The sequence below is a fragment of the Clarias gariepinus genome, chromosome 17, assembly GCF_024256425.1.
Source record: "Clarias gariepinus isolate MV-2021 ecotype Netherlands chromosome 17, CGAR_prim_01v2, whole genome shotgun sequence".
Taxonomy (NCBI): domain Eukaryota; kingdom Metazoa; phylum Chordata; class Actinopteri; order Siluriformes; family Clariidae; genus Clarias; species Clarias gariepinus.
In genome coordinates this window covers 19,721,582-19,741,115 of record NC_071116.1, presented here as the reverse complement: position 1 = coordinate 19,741,115, position 19,534 = coordinate 19,721,582, and the positions used below count along the sequence as shown (strand labels likewise).

General features: G+C 40.9%; 1 protein-coding gene across 2 annotated transcripts in view; it reads right to left on the bottom strand.

Annotated features, from left to right (window-relative positions):
- The window catches only part of nrg1 (neuregulin 1), a 44,394-nt gene extending 42,915 nt beyond the window's left edge, over positions 1–1,479 (bottom strand). The window contains exon 1 of one of the 2 annotated variants that reach the window (XM_053475966.1): positions 1,325–1,479. In XM_053475966.1, the coding sequence (XP_053331941.1) occupies positions 1,325–1,406 (82 nt within the window). In that variant the 5' untranslated portion in view covers positions 1,407–1,479. The remainder of the gene's footprint in view (positions 1–1,324) is intronic. The other variant, XM_053475965.1, reaches the window with a different exon arrangement.
- Positions 1,480–19,534: the final 18,055 nt, after the last annotated feature.

Here is a 19,534-nt window from a genome sequence, read left to right as displayed (position 1 = left end):
AGCTTCAGAGAAACCACTAGGAAACAAGCGTCACCTGATAAACAGAGGTGTTAAACAAGCACATCTTGATTACACTAGTGCATGCTGCGTCATGAATTACTATGATCACATTATACCTTGTGAAATTTCAACATTTAGCACTTTCTGAGCACACGTGCCTGTTTCAACACGAACGTGTACAAGTACAGGACTGAGAAAGTCGTTGGCTGTGTGACAGCAAGGTAAATAAGACTATAGGACTTTAGAAAAGTATGTGAGTATGACGGCAGGAAGTGGCAATCCTCAGTGAACTTTTCATCATAGCAAGAATAAATGTGCGTTTGGTTTATAGCTGAACTTGAGACTGAGACTGAGAGTAAACACCTAATACTGACCTCTTGAGACTATATTTCTAAGACTGGAACATTTGGGATTAAAAATAGACTATACTTCTGAGACTAAACATCTGAGAGTGAAACTCTGTGACTCCACTTCTGAGACTGAACTGAGAATATAAATCTTAAGCTGTACCTCTAAGGCTGAAATTCTGATATTCAATTTCTCCAGCTGAACTTCTGTAACTGATCTTGGACTTCGCTTCCGAGACTGGATTTCTGAGACTGAACTTCTGTGATTAAACTTGCACTATACTTGATTAGTTGATTACAGCTACTGAATTTCTGCCTCTGATACTGAACTTCTGAGACTAAATTTCTACTACCAAACTTCTCAGGCTATACTTCTGGTACTGAACTTCTAAGACTAAATTTCTCCTACTGAATTTCCCAGACTTTTGATAATGAACGTCTGAGACTACATTTTTAGGATTGAATCCTGGGACTATACTTCTGCTAGTGAGCTTTTGATTTGATACTGAACTTCTCATAGTATTTTTTTCCTACTGAACTTCTGAGACTAAATTTCCAAGACTGGACTTCTGATACTGGCCTTTTTTTTTTGTCGCTGAGCTTAGACTATACTATAAAAAAGTTTTCCAAAATATTACTAAATTCAATTACAGAGGGTCAAACTGTCAAAACGTCAATTTCAATATAATTTGTTTACCAATATAAAAGAAAAACAGGCCTGTCATCTCATCCCACCCTGACTGCACCTGTGCTGAGAAGCACAGTCCAGAAAGTTCACTCTGAGATGAGAACAAAACTTTTCAAAGAAAAGAAGAAAAAGAAAGACTGCAGATAAGACACTCAGACAGCAAGAACAACATAGATAAGATTAGTGATTAAAGCGTCGCACGTTTTTTTTTTTTTTTTTTTGCGGCTCCGTTACCGCTTACACACACACACACACACACACCTTGCCCGGGGTTGAGTCATTTACGCACCTGGAACATCGTTCTTTTCCTCTTTCTGCCTTTGCCGTCCTCCCTTCTCCTTTTTTCCGCCCTTTTCACCTTTTCCCGACATGCTGCACCGTGCTCGTGCTGCTTTAGTGCTGTCACGCGACTGGAGCTCAGGTTTAACGCAGTTCGACGGTTTGTTCCTCGCGGTCTGAGCGCGCGCTACTCTCCAGCCAACTGTTGACTGGCCGCCGCCTCCGCGCGCACGTGTTTTACAGCCCGCACGAGAGGCGGGATTTCCACCTCCACTAAGTACCCACAGCTCAAATTTCTCCTGAATGAACTTCTACATCTACAGCAAAGGTGCTCATTCTTCCTGTTTTACACACAAACTGCAATTCTAATTGAATCATATTAACCAAACAGACATATGTATCATCATAAATACTCATAGGAGTCCAGTTCCTTGTTTCTGGTCTAGTACAAGCTAATGTAGACCCAAACTGATTTCTGATACACCAAAACTGATAAGATACATTAATTTGGACAACTTAGCACTGTCTTCCTGCACCTCCAGGGTCGAGGGTTTGATTTCCTCATTGGGGCTGTGTGCATGGTGTTTGCATGAACTTCTGCATGTTCTCCCCATGCTTAGTGGGTTTCTTCTAGGTACTCTGGTTTCTTCCCCCAGGCAGTGAGTGTGTGTGCACGTGTCTGCCCTGTGATGGATTGGCACCCTGTTTACGGGTAAACTCCACCTCATGCCCAAAGTCTCCTGGGATAAGCTTCAGGCCCCTGGCGACCCTGGAAAATTTATGAATGAATGAATGAATTAGTACCACTTTAGAACTGGGTACCAAGCCTCTGCCCAAAGTTTTTTGGGATAGGCTCCAGGCACCCCGCAACCCTGTACAGGATGAGCGGTATGAAAGATTAAGACCACTTTAGCACTGTGGGGTCAAGGGGTCGATCCCGATTTGTCTGCATGAAGTTTCCATGCTTGGTTGGTTTCCTCTGGGTAGTCTGGTTTCCTCCAAAAATACAAAAAACATGCATATTAGGCTAACTGGGATTCCCAAATGGCATGTACTGTGTGTGTGTGTGTATCCTGCAATGGATTGATCCCCATGTTGTAGCTATGTTCCCAGGGCCCTACGTTCCTTTTAAGGCAAATTGGATCCATTACAAGGTAAAGTATTTTCTGACTATTATTCAAAAACCAAAAACTTTTATTGGAAAAAACTAACAGTTATCATTCCTTGTGGTTTTTGACGCCTATAGAAACAATTTAATCTGATAAATAAAAAGCTGGGAAACTTTTAGTAAATTTTTAGTAAATTTTTAGTTTTTTTTATTATGTTTAATATAGACTAGGAGAACATAGAACCTTGGTAACATGGAACCCTGGGAACATAGGACCCTATAACTGTGGAACATAGGCCTCTGGGCACATATGGATGACCCAAGTTGAACATGCACTAAATGCAATCATCTCACTGAAAAGACACACATTAAAGCTAATACAGTAGTAACGTTTATGGTACCACTTCAACAAATAGGAAAAATATTCTCTGGTACCTTTTATTTATTCTTAGAATTTCTTCCTTTTGTTATACTGCGTTAAAATATTGTGCATATTTAGGACAAGTCAGTTTTTATTAAGTTGGCTTGAGAAAGCCAACTTACTGATATCCGACTTAAACTTATTATTAAGTTGGCTTGAGAAAGCCAACTTACTGATATCCGACTTAAACTTATTATTATTATTATTCTGAGACTAAATTTTTCAAACGCTTCTCCTCCTAGAGCTTTAACTCCACTAACTCCAAACTCGGCCCAGACCTTCAGACTGATCTCACGGGGTGTGCTATATCTTTTCTAACTGATCGGACTTACTAATTGCCCCGCAGGGGCAATTAACCGCCCCAAAAATCCCATTTACTTAACATTGAGAGAATTTTGACGGTTTGTTGCGCAGAGAGGGAACTTTGTAGAAACGTTAAATTAACCCTATTTGAAGATGTTTGCAGCCTTTGTCAAAAGATACCATGCACAAGGGTATAAGTTTTACCCCCGGGGCAAGAGAGGTCCCCAATTTGCCCCATTGACATATAATGGGGATTTTGGCGATGAACTAGTCCCGCACCATTTATCGTAGACCCATGAGTGAGGTGTCAAAGCGTGCAGAATATTCAGGAATAATTTTTCTATGACTTTCCTAAGGGGTGGGCGGTTAATTGCCCCCGCAGGGGGCAATTAACCGTCCCATTGACTTATAATGGGGATTTTAGCGAATTATAACTGGTCCCGCACCGTTCATCGTAAACCAACAAATGAGGTGTCAAACCGTGCGCCTTATTCGGGAATGGGGTGCTGTGACATTTCTAAGGGGTGGGTGGTTAATTGCCCCCGCAGGGGGCAATTAACCACCCACAGACTTAACATTGAGACCAACATTGCCCGAGTCCCATGAGTGAGGTGTCAAACCGTGCGCCTTATCCGGGGATCGGGTGCTGTGACTCTTCTAAGGGGTGGGTGGTTAATTGCCCCCGCAGGGGGCAATTAACCACCCACAGACTTAACACTGAGAACAACTTTGACCAAGTCCCATAAGTGAGGTGTCAAACCGTGCGCCTTATTCGGGAAATGGGTGCCGTGACTCTTCTAAGGGGTGGGTGGTTAATTGCCCCCGCAGGGGGCAATTAACCACCCACAGACTTAACATTGAGACCAACATTGCCCGAGTCCCATGAGTGAGGTGTTAAATCGTGCGCCTTATTCGGGGATCGGGTGCTGTGACTCTTCTAAGGGGTGGGTGGTTAATTGCCCCGGGGGCAATTAACCACCCACAGACTTAACATTGAGACCAACTTTGACCGAGTCCCATGAGTGAGGTGTCAAACCGTGCGCCTTATTCGGGAATGGGGTGTTGTGACTTTTCTAAGGGGTGGGTGGTCAATTGCCCTCGCAGGGGGCAATTAACCCCCCACAGACTTAACATTGAGACTAACTTTGCCCGAGTGCCATGAGTGAGGTGTCAAACCGTGCGCCTTTTTCGGGAATGGTGTGCTATGACTTTTGGTAGGGATCCGTCACACGGTTTTCCCGAAATTCCCAAATAACCACCCTATTTTCCCCTATTCATTTCAATGGGAAATGGCCCGAAAAAGGGTGAAAACATGGGTCACTTTGAAAGCTTACCGTTCGGCCATAATTTGTCGTAGGAACATCATTCAAAGTTTAAACGGGTCATAAGACTTTGGACTTTTACGGATTGGGTCCATGTTTTGATAACTTTCACGGTTGCTTCACGAGAGCAGCTTAAGTTTGATGAAAATTTTGATTTTCCACCATGCGTGACACTGTCAACTGCCATATTCACAGAGTGTGAATCGGAGGGTGTCTTTACACTGTCACCACGTCAATATAATACACTCTACGGGCATGAGGATTCAATATGTCGTAGTCAGGAAGTTCCTGCCACTTACGGTGAAAGAATGTTTGCGATCGGACCTACGCTTCTCGGTTGGGAAGCGTTTGTTTGAGAGCTTAATTATTACAGTTTGCAGTTCTCTGTGTCTGTCACAGAAGAGTGTGCGTGCGCATGCACGATCCATCCCCCACACCACCGATTTGCTAATGCCAATAAGACTCAATCAAACTTCTCTTCTTTGTACTATTTCTAACCCATTCAAACTCATTTAAACTCATCTATCTATCAATCTATCTATCTATCTATCTGTAATCTGATTATTTCTATCTATCTATAGACTTCCCTTCTATGTACTATTTCTAACACATTTTAACTCATTCAAACTTATCTAACTTTTCTAATCTATCTATCATCTGACTATTTTAACTAATCTATCTATCTATCTATCTATCTATCTATCTATCTGTAATCTGACTATTTCTAACTTATCTATCTATCTATCTATGTATCTATCATCTGACTATTTCTAACTAATCTATCTATCTATCTATCTATCTATCATCTGACTATTTCTATCTATCTATCTATCTATCTATCTATCTGTAATCTGACTATTTCTATCCATCTATAGACTCAATCATGAATCTATCTATCTATCTATCAATCTATATATCTGTAACTGTCTATCTGTCTGACACTATCTATCTATCTGTCTTTTAAACCTTTTAAACTTAAACTGTTTTAACTTTTTTAACTTCTTAAACTATTTTAAACTTTTCACACTTTTAAACTTTTATCTCCGGCTTTCTCAAGCCAACTTAAAGTTTGTCTAAACAAACTTTTGTATCTAGTTAAGTTGGCTTGAGAAAGCCAACTTACTGATATCCGACTTAAACTTATTAAGTTGGCTTGAGAAAGCCAACTTACTGATATCCGACTTAAACTTATTATTATTATTATTATTATTCTGAGACTAAATTTATCAAACGCTTCTCCTCCTAGAGCTTTAACTCCACTAACTCCAAACTCGGCCCAGACCTTCAGACTGATCTCACGGGGTGTGCTATATCTTTTCTAACTGATCGGACTTACTAATTGCCCCGCAGGGGCAATTAACCGCCCCAAAAATCCCATTGACTTAACATTGAGAGAATTTTGACGGTTTGTTGCGCAGAGAGGGAATTTTGTAGAAACGTTAAATTAACCCTATTTGAAGATGTTTGCAGCCTTTGTCAAAAGATACCATGCACAAGGGTATAAGTTTTACCCCCGGGGCAAGAGAGGTCCCCAATTTGCCCAATTGACATTTAATGGGGATTTTGGCGATGAACTAGTCCCGCACCATTTATCGTAGACCCATGAGTGAGGTGTCAAAGCGTGCAGAATATTCGGGAAGAATTTTTCTATGACTCTCCTAAGGGGTGGGCGGTTAATTGCCCCCGCAGGGGGCAATTAACCGTCCCATTGACTTATAATGGGGATTTTAGCGAATTATAACTGGTCCCGCACCGTTCATCGTAAACCAACAAATGAGGTGTCAAACCGTGCGCCCTATTCGGGGATCGGGTGCTGTGACTTTTCTAAGGGGTGGGTGGTTAATTGCCCCCGCAGGGGGCAATTAACCACCCACAGACTTAACATTGAGACCAACATTGCCCGAGTCCCATGAGTGAGGTGTCAAACCGTGCGCCTTATTCGGGGATCGACTCTTATTCGGGGATCGACTCTTCTAAGGGGTGGGTGGTTAATTGCCCCCGCAGGGGGCAATTAACCACCCACAGACTTAACATTGAGACCAACATTGCCCGAGTCCCATGAGTGAGGTGTTAAACCGTGCGCCTTATTCGGGGATCGGGTGCCGTGACTCTTCTAAGGGGTGGGTGGTTAATTGCCCCCGCAGGGGGCAATTAACCACCCACAGACTTAACACTGAGAACAACTTTGACCGAGTCCCATGAGTGAGGTGTCAAACCGTGCGCCTTATTCGGGAAAGGGGTGCCGTGACTCTTCTAAGGGGTGGGTGGTTAATTGCCCCCGCAGGGGGCAATTAACCACCCACAGACTTAACATTGAGACCAACATTGCCCGAGTCCCATGAGTAAGGTGTTAAATCGTGCGCCTTATTCGGGGATCGGGTGCTGTGACTCTTCTAAGGGGTGGGTGGTTAATTGCCCCGGGGGCAATTAACCACCCACGGACTTAACATTGAGACCAACTTTGACCAAGTCCCATGAGTGAGGTGTCAAACCGTGCGCCTTATTCGGGAATGGGGTGCTGTGACTTTTCTAAGGGGTGGGTGGTCAATTGCCCTCGCAGGGGGCAATTAACCCCCCACAGACTTAACATTGAGACTAACTTTGCCCGAGTGCCATGAGTGAGGTGTCAAACCGTGCGCCTTTTTCGGGAATGGTGTGCTATGACTTTTGGTAGGGATCCGTCGCACGGTTTTCCCGAAATTCCCAAATAACCACCTTATTTTCCCCTATTCATTTCAATGGGAAATGGCCCGAAAAAGGGTGAAAACACGGGTCACTTTGAAAGCTTACCGTTCGGCCATAATTTGTCGTAGAAACATCATTCAAAGTTTAAACGGGTCACAAGACTTTGGACTTTTACGGATTGGGTCCATGTTTTGATAACTTTCACGGTTGCTTCACGAGAGCAGCCTAAGTTTGATGAAAATTTTGATTTTCCACCATGCGTGCCACTGTCAACTGCCATATTCACAGAGTGTGAATCGGAGGGTGTCTTTACACTGTCACCACGTCAATATAATACACTCTACAGGCATGAGGATTCAATATGTCGTAGTCAGGAAGTTCCTGCCACTCACGGTGAAAGATTTTTTGCGATCGGACCTACGGTTCTCGGTTGGGAAGCGTTTGTTTGAGAGCTTAATTATTACAGTTTGCGGTTCTCTGTGTCTGTCACAGAAGAGTGTGCGTGCGCATGCATGACCCATCCCCCACACCACCGACTTGTTAATGCCAATTAGACTCAATCAAACTTCTCTTCTATGTACTATTTTAACCCATTCAAACTCATTCAAACTCATCTATCTATCTATCTATCTATCTATCTATCTATCTATCTATCTCTAATCTGATTATTTCTATCTATCTATAGACTTCCCTTCCATGTACTCTTTCTAACACATTTTAACTCATTTAAACTTATCTAACTTTTCTAATCTATCTATCATCTGACTATTTTAACTAATCTATCTATCTATCTATCTATCTATCTATCTATCATCTGACTATTTATAACTAATATATCTATCTATCTATCTATCTATGTATCTATCTATCATCTGACTATTTTCACTAATCTATCTATCTATCTATCTATCTATCATCTGACTATTTATAACTAATCTATCTATCTATGTAACTATCTATCATCTGACTATTTCTAACTAAGCTATCTATCTATCTATCTATCTATCTATCTATCTATCATCTGACTATTTCTATCTATCTATCTATCTATCTATCTATCTGTAATCTGACTATTTTTATCTATCTATAGACTCAATCATGAATCTATCTATCAATCTATATATCTGTAACTGTCTATCTGTCTGACACTATCTATCTATCTATCTATCTATCTATCTATCTATCTATCTATCTGTCTTTTAAACCTTTTAAACTTAAACTGTTTTAACTTTTTTAACTTCTTAAACTATTTTAAACTTTTCACACTTTTAAACTTTTATCTCCGGCTTTCTCAAGCCAACTTAAAGTTTGTCTAAACAAACTTTTGTATCTAGTTATTATTATTATTATTCCGAGACTAAAATTATCAAACGCTTCTCCTCCTAGAGCTTTAACTCCACTAACTCCAAACTCGGCCCAGACCTTCAGACTGATCTCGCGGGGTGTGCTATATCTTTTTTAACTGATCGGACTTACTAATTGCCCCGCAGGGGCAATTAACCGGCCCAAAAATCCCATTGACTTAACATTGAGACGAATTTTGACGGTTTGTTGCGCAGAGAGGGAATTTTGTAGAAACGTTAAATTAACCCTATTTGAAGATGTTTGCAGCCTTTGTCAAAAGATACCATGCACAAGGGTATAAGTTTTACCCCCGGGGCAAGAGAGGTCCCCAATTTGCCCCATTGACATATAATGGGGATTTTGGCGATGAACTAGTCTCGCACCATTTATCGTAGACCCATGAGTGAGGTGTCAAAGCGTGCAGAATATTCGGAAAGAATTTTTCTATGACTCTTCTAAGGGGTGGGCGGTTAATTGCCCCCGCAGGGGGCAATTAACCGTCCCATTGACTTATAATGGGGATTTTAGCGAATTATAACTGGTCCCGCACCGTTCATCGTAAACCAACAAATGAGGTGTCAAACCGTGCGCCTTATTCGGGAATGGGGTGCTGTGACCTTTCTAAGGGGTGGGTGGTTAATTGCCCCCGCAGGGGGCAATTAACCACCCACAGACTTAACATTGAGACTAACTTTGCCCGAGTGCCATGAGTGAGGTGTTAAATCGTGCGCCTTATTCGTGAAAGGGGTGCCGTGACTCTTCTAAGGGGTGGGTGGTTAATTGCCCCCGCAGGGGGCAATTAACCCCCCACAGACTTAACATTGAGACTAATTTTGCCCGAGTGCCATGAGTGAGGTGTTAAATCGTGCGCCTTATTCGGGGATCGGGTGCTGTGACTCTTCTACGGGGTGGGTGGTTAATTGCCCCGGGGGCAATTAACCACCCACAGACTTATCATTGAGACCAACTTTGACCGAGTCTCATGAGTGAGGTGTCAAACCGTGCGCCTTATTCGGAAAAGGGGTGCCATGACTCTTCTAAGGGGTGGGTGGTTAATTGCCCCCGCAGGGGGCAATTAACCACCCACAGACTTAACATTGAGACCAACATTAACCGAATCCCATGAGTGAGGTGTCAAACCGTGCGCCCTATTCGGGAATGGGTTGCCGTAACTCTTCTAAGGGGTGGGTGGTTAATTGCCCCCGCAGGGGGCAATTAACCACCCACAGACTTAACATTAAAACCAACTTTGACCGAGTCCCATGAGTGAGGTGTCAAACCGTGCGCCTTATTCGGGAATGGGGTGCTGTGACTTTTCTAAGGGGTGGGTGATCAATTGCCCTCGCAGGGGGCAATTAACCCCCCACAGACTTAACATTGAGACTAACTTTGCCCGAGTGCCATGAGTGAGGTGTCAAACCGTGCGCCTTTTTCGGTAATGGTGTGCTATGACTTTTGGTAGGGATCCGTCGCACGGTTTTCCCGAAATTCCCAAATAACCACCCCATTTTCCCCTATTCATTTCAATGGGAAATGGCCCGAAAAAGGGTGAAAACATGGGTCACTTTGAAAGCTTACTGTTCGGCCATAATTTGTCGTAGAAACATCATTCAAAGTTTAAACGGGTCACAAGACTTTGGACTTTTACGGATTGGGTCCATGTTTTGATAACTTTCACGGTTGCTTCACGAGAGCAGTTTAAGTTTGATGAAAATTTTGATTTTTCACCACGCGTGCCACTGTCAACTGCCATATTCACAGAGTGTGAATCGGAGGGTGTCTTTACACTGTCACCACGTCAATATAATACACTCTACGGGCATGAGGATTCAATATGTCGTAGTCAGGAAGTTCCTGCCACTCACGGTGAAAGAATTTTTGCGATCGGACCTACGGTTCTCGGTTGGGAAGCGTTTGTTTGAGAGCTTAATTATTACAGTTTGCGGTTCTCTGTGTCTGTCACAGAAGAGTGTGCGTGTGCATGCACGACCCATCCCCCACACCATTGACTTGTTAATGCCAATTAGACTCAATTAAACTTTTCTTCTATGTACTATTTCTAACCCATTCAAACTCATTCAAACTCATCTATCTATCTATCTATCTATCTATCTATCTGTCTATTTATCTATTTATCTATCTATCTGTAATCTGATTATTTCTATCTATCTATAGACTTCCCTTCTATGTACTATTTCTAACACATTTTAACTCATTCAAACTTATCTAACTTTTCTAATCTATCTATCATCTGAATATTTTAACTAATCTATCTATCTATCTATCTATCTATCTATCTATCTATCATCTGACTATTTATAACTAATCTATCTATCTATCTATCTATCTATCTATCTGTAATCTGACTATTTCTATCTATCTATAGACTCAATCATGAATCTATCTATCTATCAATCTATATATCTGTAACTGTCTATCTGTCTGACACTATCTATCTATCTATCTATCTATCTATCTGTCTTTTAAACCTTTTAAACTTAAACTGTTTTAACTTTTTTAACTTCTTAAACTATTTTAAACTTTTCACACTTTTAAACTTTTATCTCCGGCTTTCTCAAGCCAACTTAAAGTTTGTCTAAACAAACTTTTGTATCTAGTTATTATTATTATTATTATTATTATTATTATTATTATTCTGAGACTAAATTTGTAAACTCTATCTCCTCCTAGAGCTTTAACTCCACTAACTCCAAACTCGGCCCAGACCTTCAGACTGATCTCGCGGGGTGTGCTATATCTTTTCTAACTGATCGGACTTACTAATTGCCCCGCAGGGGCAATTAACCGCCCCAAAAATCCCATTTACTTAACATTGAGAGAATTTTGACGGTTTGTTGCGCAGAGAGGGAATGTGGTAGAAACGTCAAATTAACCCTATTTGAAGATGTTTGCAGCCTTTGTCAAAAGATACCATGCACAAGGGTATAAGTTTTACCCCCGGGGCAAGAGAGGTCCCCAATTTGCCCCATTGACATATAATGGGGATTTTGGCGATGAACTAGTCCCGCACCATTTATCGTAGACCCATGAGTGAGGTGTCAAAGCGTGCAGAATATTCGGGAAGAATTTTTCTATGACTCTCCTAATGGGTGGGCGGTTAATTGCCCCCGCAGGGGGCAATTAACCGTCCCATTGACTTATAATGGGGATTTTAGCGAATTATAACTGGTCCCGCACCGTTCATCGTAAACCAACAAATGAGGTGTCAAACCGTGCGCCTTATTCGGGAATGGGGTGCCGTGACTCTTCTAAGGGGTGGGTGGTTAATTGCCCCCGCAGGGGGCAATTAACCACCCACAGACTTAACATTGAGACCAACATTGACCGAATCCCATGAGTGAGGTGTCAAACCGTGCGCCTTATTCGGGGATCGAGTGCCGTGACTCTTCTAAGGGGTGGGTGGTTAATTGCCCCCGCAGGGGGCAATTAACCACCCACAGACTTAACATTAAAACCAACTTTGACCGAGTCCCATGAGTGAGGTGTCAAACCGTGCGCCCTATTCGGGAATGGGTTGCCGTGACTCTTCTAAGGGGTGGGTGTTTAATTCCCCCCGCAGGGGGAAATTAACCACCCACAGACTTAACACTGAGAACAACTTTGACCGAGTCCCATGAGTGAGGTGTCAAACCGTGCGCCTTATTCGGGAAAGGGGTGCCGTGACTCTTCTAAGGGGTGGGTGGTTAATTGCCCCCGCAGGGGGCAATTAACCACCCACAGACTTAACATTGAGACCAACATTGCCCGAGTCCCATGAGTGAGGTGTTAAATCGTGCGCCTTATTCGGGGATCGGGTGCTGTGACTCTTCTAAGGGGTGGGTGGTTAATTGCCCCGGGGGCAATTAACCACCCACGGACTTAACATTGAGACCAACTTTGACCGAGTCCCATGAGTGAGGTGTCAAACCGTGCGCCTTATTCGGGAATGGGGTGCTGTGACTTTTCTAAGGGGTGGGTGGTCAATTGCCCTCGCAGGGGGCAATTAACCCCCCACAGACTTAACATTGAGACTAACTTTGCCCGAGTGCCATGAGTGAGGTGTCAAACCGTGCGCCTTTTTCGGGAATGGTGTGCTATGACTTTTGGTAGGGATCCGTCGCACGGTTTTCCCGAAATTCCCAAATAACCACCCTATTTTCCCCTATTCATTTCAATGGGAAATGGCCCGAAAAAGGGTGAAAACATGGGTCACTTTGAAAGCTTACCGTTCGGCCATAATTTGTCGTAGGAACATCATTCAAAGTTTAAACGGGTCACAAGACTTTGGACTTTTACGGATTGGGTCCATGTTTTGATAACTTTCACGGTTGCTTCACGAGAGCAGTTTAAGTTTGATGAAAATTTTGATTTTTCACCACGCGTGCCACTGTCAACTGCCATATTCACAGAGTGTGAATCGGAGGGTGTCTTTACACTGTCACCACGTCAATATAATACACTCTACGGGCATGAGGATTCAATATGTCGTAGTAAGGAAGTTCCTGCCACTCACGGTGAAAGATTTTTTGCGATCGGACCTACGGTTCTCGGTTGGGAAGCGTTTGTTTGAGAGCTTAATTATTACAGTTTGCGGTTCTCTGTGTCTGTCACAGAAGAGTGTGCGTGCGCATGCATGACCCATCCCCCACACCACCGACTTGCTAATGCCAATTAGACTCAATCAAACTTCTCTTCTATGTACTATTTCTAACCCATTCAAACTCATTCAATCTATCTATCTATCTATCTATCTATCTATCTATCTATCTGTAATCTGATTATTTCTATCTATCTATAGACTTCCCTTAAATGTACTATTTCTAACACATTTTAACTCATTCAAACTTATCTAACTTTTCTAATCTATCTATCATCTGACTATTTTAACTAATCTATCTATCTATCTATCTATCTATCTATCTATCTATCTATCTATCTATCATCTGACTATTTATAACTAATCTATCTATCTATCTATCTATCTATCTATCTGTAATCTGACTATTTCTATCTATCTATAGACTCAATTATAAATCTATCTATCAATCTATATATCTGTAACTGTCTATCTGTCTGACACTATCTATCTATCTATCTATCTATCTATCTATCTATCTGTCTTTTAAACCTTTTAAACTTAAACTGTTTTAACTTTTTTAACTTTTTTAACTATTTTAAACTTTTCACACTTTTAAACTTCGATCTCCGGCTTTCTCAAGCCAACTTAAAGTTTGTCTAAACAAACTTTTGTATCTAGTTATTATTATTATTATTCTGAGACTAAATTTGTAAACACTATCTCCTCCTAGAGCTTTAACTCCACTAACTCCAAACTCGGCCCAGACCTTCAGACTGATCTCACGGGGTGTGCTATATCTTTTCTAACTGATCGGACTTACTAATTGCCCCGCAGGGGCAATTAACCGCCCCAAAAATCCCATTTACTTAACATTGAGAGAATTTTGACGGTTTGTTGCGCAGAGAGGGAATTTTGTAGAAACGTTAAATTAACCCTATTTGAAGATGTTTGCAGCCTTTGTCAAAAGATACCATGCACAAGGGTATAAGTTTTACCCCCGGGGCAAGAGAGGTCCCCAATTTGCCCCATTGACATATAATGGGGATTTTGGCGATGAACTAGTCCCGCACCATTTATCGTAGACCCATGAGTGAGGTGTCAAAGCGTGCAGAATATTCGGGAAGAATTTTTCTATGACTTTCCTAAGGGGTGGGCGGTTAATTGCCCCCGCAGGGGGCAATTAACCGTCCCATTGACTTATAATGGGGATTTTAGCGAATTATAACTGGTCCCGCACCGTTCATCGTAAACTAACAAATGAGGTGTCAAACCGTGCGCCTTATTCGGGAATGGGGTGCCGTGACCTTTCTAAGGGGTGGGTGGTTAATTGCCCCCGCAGGGGGCAATTAACCACCCACAGACTTAACATTGAGACCAACATTGCCCGAGTCCCATGAGTGAGGTGTCAAACCGTGCGCCTTATTCGGGGATCGGGTGCTGTGACTCTTTTAAGGGGTGGGTGGTTAATTGCCCCCGCAGGGGGCAATTAACCACCCACAGACTTAACATTGAGACCAACATTGCCCGAATCCCATGAGTGAGGTGTCAAACCGTGCGCCCTATTCGGGAATAAGTTGCCGTAACTCTTCTAAGGGGTGGGTGGTTAATTGCCCCCGCAGGGGGCAATTAACCACCCACAGACTTAACATTGAGACCAACATTAACCGAATCCCATGAGTGAGGTGTCAAACCGTGTGCCCTATTCGGGAATGGGTTGCCGTGACTCTTCTAAGGGGTGGGTGGTTAATTGCCCCCGCAGGGGGCAATTAACCCCCCACAGACTTAACATTGAGACTAACTTTGCCCGAGTGCCATGAGTGAGGTGTCAAACCGTGCGCCTTATTCGGGAAAGGGGTGCCGTGACTCTTCTAAGGGGTGGGTGGTTAATTGCCCCGGGGGCAATTAACCACCCACGGACTTAACATTGAGACCAACTTTGACCGAGTCCCATAAGTGAGGTGTCAAACCGTGCGCCCTATTCGGGAATGGGTTGCCGTGACTCTTCTAAGGGGTGGGTGGTTAATTGCCCCCGCAGGGGGCAATTAACCACCCACAGACTTAACATTAAAACCAACTTTGACCGAGTCTCATGAGTGAGGTGTCAAACCGAGCGCCTTATTCGGGAATGGGGTGCTGTGACTTTTCTAAGGGCTGAGTGATCAATTGCCCTCGCAGGGGGCAATTAACCCCCCACAGACTTAACATTGAGACTAACTTTGCCCGAGTGCCATGAGTGAGGTGTCAAACCATGCGCCTTTTTCGGGAATGGTGTGCTATGACTTTTGGTAGGGATCCGTCGCACGGTTTTCCCGAAATTCCCAAATAACCACCCCATTTTCCCCTATTCATTTCAATGGGAAATGGCCCGAAAAAGGGTGAAAACATGGGTCACTTTGAAAGCTTACCGTTCGGCCATAATTTGTCGTAGAAACATCATTTAAAGTTTAAACGGGTCACAAGACTTTGGACTTTTACGGATTGGGTCCATGTTTTGATAACTTTCACGGTTGCTTCACGAGAGCAGTTTAAGTTTGATGAAAATTTTGATTTTTCACCACGCGTGCCACTGTCAACTGCCATATTCACAGAGTGTGAATCGGAGGGTGTCTTTACACTGTCACCACATCAATATAATACACTCTACGGGCATGAGGATTCAATATGTCGTAGTCAGGAAGTTCCTGCCACTCACGGTGAAAGAATTTTTGCGATCGGACCTGCGGTTCTCGGTTGGGAAGCGTTTGTTTGAGAGCTTAATTATTACAGTTTGCGGTTCTCTGTGTCTGTCACAGGAGAGTGTGCGTGAGCATGCACGACCCATCCCCTTCTATGTACTATTTCTAACCCATTCAAACTCATTCAAACTCATCTATCTATCTATCTATCTATCTATCTATCTATCTATCTATCTATCTATCTATATATATATATATATAATCTGATTATTTCTATCTATCTATAGACTTCCCTTCTATGTACTTTTTCTAACACATTTTAACTCATTCAAACTTATCTAACTTTTCTAATCTATCTATCATCTGACTATTTTAACTAATCTATCTATCTATCTATCTATCTATCTATCTATCATCTGACTATTTATAACTAATCTATCTATCTATCTATCTATCTATCATCTGACTATTTCTAACTAATCTATCTATCTAGCTATGTATCTATCATCTGACTATTTCTAACTAATCTATCTATCTATCTATCTATCTATCATCTGACTATTTCTATCTATCTATCTATCTATCTATCTATCTATCTATCATCTGACTATTTTTTATCTATCTATAGACTCAATCATGAATCTGTCTATCAATCTATATATCTGTAACTGTCTATCTGTCTGACACTATCTATCTATCTATCTATCTATCTATCTATCTATCTATCTGTCTTTTAAACCTGTTAAACTTAAACTGTTTTAACTTTTTTAACTTCTTAAACAATTTTAAACTTTTCACACTTTTAAACTTTTATCTCCGGCTTTCTCAAGCCAACTTAAAGTTTGTCTAAACAAACTTTTGTATCTAGTTAAACTTGCAGTTATATCCACATTGACAGTGTTTACACTTGTTTTAAAGTTACCTAGCTTTTTGTTAGAAAATAAACACACTTCTGTAGACAACCCATCGTGCCACTGGAATACTTCTCCACTGAAGCAAATCAATAAAAGTTTTTAGAGTGTATACAGTTTACATCGCAGCTCGGCCTTGATCCAGCCTTTTTCAGGACCGCTGTCTATTCTATTATTGAACCTCGCCACTAGCTTTCTCTTAGTAAAAATCATAAATGCTGGAGGAGAGAATATTACAGAATATAGAGAATGTCGAAAAAAAGCATTTATTTGTAAAGAACCCTGACTAAATTTGACCAGGACGGCAGACAGAAAGCAGGTAGAAAGCAGCCATAAAACTGTGCTATCATGACCATCATGACCCCATATCAAGCTTATGATCAGCAAGAGCCGACACAGCATATTTTACTTTGATACATAACACAAGCAAAGTAAAATTTTATGTCTATCATGGAGCTAATTCTATTTTTTTATTTATGATTTAATATAATAACTAAATAATTTGATGAGAAAATTATAAGTTTCCAGTTACCATAAATTCATAATCTTGCAAAAAATAATTTACCAGTTTTCATAGCTGTGGCACACCATAGAGGTCTGATAAAAGAGAGTTTGCATTCATATTTCTGTTTCTGACCAAAGTTTAGGTGGCTTGTAGTTTTAATAAGTATAAAGATGTTACATGTATCAAGAATGTGGAATGGTTTCATCCAGTCATGTGATTGGTACGTCATGTCATTGAGGTGTCTTTTCATTTATGTTTAAGAACTCACTTCCCATGAGGAGGGAATCAGATCAAAAGGAAAAGATGTCTGGACTATTCATCTAAAATGTAGTAATTTATTTAGGAGTTTATACATACCAGTTGTGAATTTTATACGTTCATATAAATCTTGACTATAGATTAATAGAAATTATTATTTTGGGAAACTCAAAAGGTATAAAGACTAAAAGTTTTATGTTTTACACTAAAGCTTTTGTCTAAAATACAGATCTAAAGTTGTGTGGGAGCATCAGTGAAATTTACAGCTGAATTAACTGAAGAAATTCACTCAACGTCTACCAATGACTTCTACCACTGTTTAAACCAATGACACACATACTGTAACAATGAAAATGTTGTGCTCTTTGTTAAATGAGTAATACTTAACATATACAGGTGTGTGTGAGTCCAGTTGTTGCTAATTAGAAGGCGGGTAAGTGTTATTCCTTACCTACTGTATATGACCCATTTTTTCATTTTTTTCTCAGTCATTTTTGTATAGTTGGTTGGAATAAAAGAAAATTCAGTTCATCATATTGCCTACTGTAGATTGTGCCGAAAAAAAACAAAAAACAAGATATGTCACTCCATGATGCACAACCCTGAGCTCTATATATGTTTATTAAAAAACAGCAAAACAAAAAATGACTAAAAGGTATTGAGTTTTCAGGGCGACGTCCAGGTGTGTTCATGACAGCGGTAATTTACTATACTGTACTGTACACTAGTTCTACTAAATAATATTACGTGCCTCTTATAAACACAACTACAACATCCAAGCAATAGTAACATCCTTTGCCAAACACAGGTGCTCAACTGTTATTTTTTTATCAATGAATCTAAGCAGGGATACGTAATTTCCTTTTTTTTCCCATATATTCAACAAAGCAAGACTGCTGAATTAGATAGCATTATTTTTGTAATGACAACATTTTGATGAGCCGTATCCTTTTTTCACTTGACCTGCTGTCTAATGAAAAGACCTTAACAAGGTCAGGTGTGAAATTGTTAACCCGAACTGTTTTACTGTGTTAGCTACTTTTTATCTGATAAAAATTGTGTAATTACTAAAAACATCCTATAAATTGCTTTTTATTAAAAAGAAAAGAAAAAAAAATCCCCTTTCACTTAGGTATAATAAAACAATTATAATCATTAATTTAAAACCGAAACTCAATTTGTGAAAATAAAAACCCTCAGTTTCCAGTATGGGCTGTGATCAGGCGACGTAATCTATGTTGTCGGTAATTAGAGTATGTGCACAGTTAAGATTTAATCCGCAGTGTTTTCATATGTGCAAGCTGTGGCATGTTAGTCGAATTCCTGAAAAAACTGCATAAATGCATGTGATTCCTAACCCTGATTTAATCTTGCAGTTCTGTCTCACTCTGTGGGTGTATAGTGAAACTTAGCGTGCATGTGAATTATGATGTCACTAGAGAAAGGTAGACTGGAGTAAGGACAAGTGGGGGAAGGGGGATAGCGAAGGGTGGGACAGGGGAGATCACTAACGTTTTTGTCAAACCGCATAACTTCTTTGACTGATGCGTCACAGCGCTACACGCATACACACACACGTCGTTTCCAGGGTGAGCAAAGCCTTCGGTATTTGACATTTTCGAAAGGGTGCACATGCTGCAGCAGAGATGGACTCAGCCGTGAAGGGCAAGAGAGCATGTGTTAACAAAACCAGAGGTTGGTTTCCTCCCGTAGCTTACAAAGAGACTGCAGGTTATGTGGGAGGAAAGTTTTTTCAAGGACATTAAAGAGATTAATGAAGCGAATCATTACACTAAAATCAAAAGGAGTAAATAATGGAAAAATTACTTTGGACTCGTCTGTACCTGGGGCATAGATATATTAAAAGAAACATATTTATGCTCTTGTGTTTCTCTTATTGCTAAAATTATTATCATTTATATACAGAGTCAGCAACAGTTGTATACACACTTCAGGAAAAAGTATAATAAAACTTGTATAAATATTTTAATACTAAATGTATTGCTATATGTTATATTTTGATATATATATATATATATATATATATATATATATATATATATATATATATATATATATATATAATATTATGATACTATAATCGATATC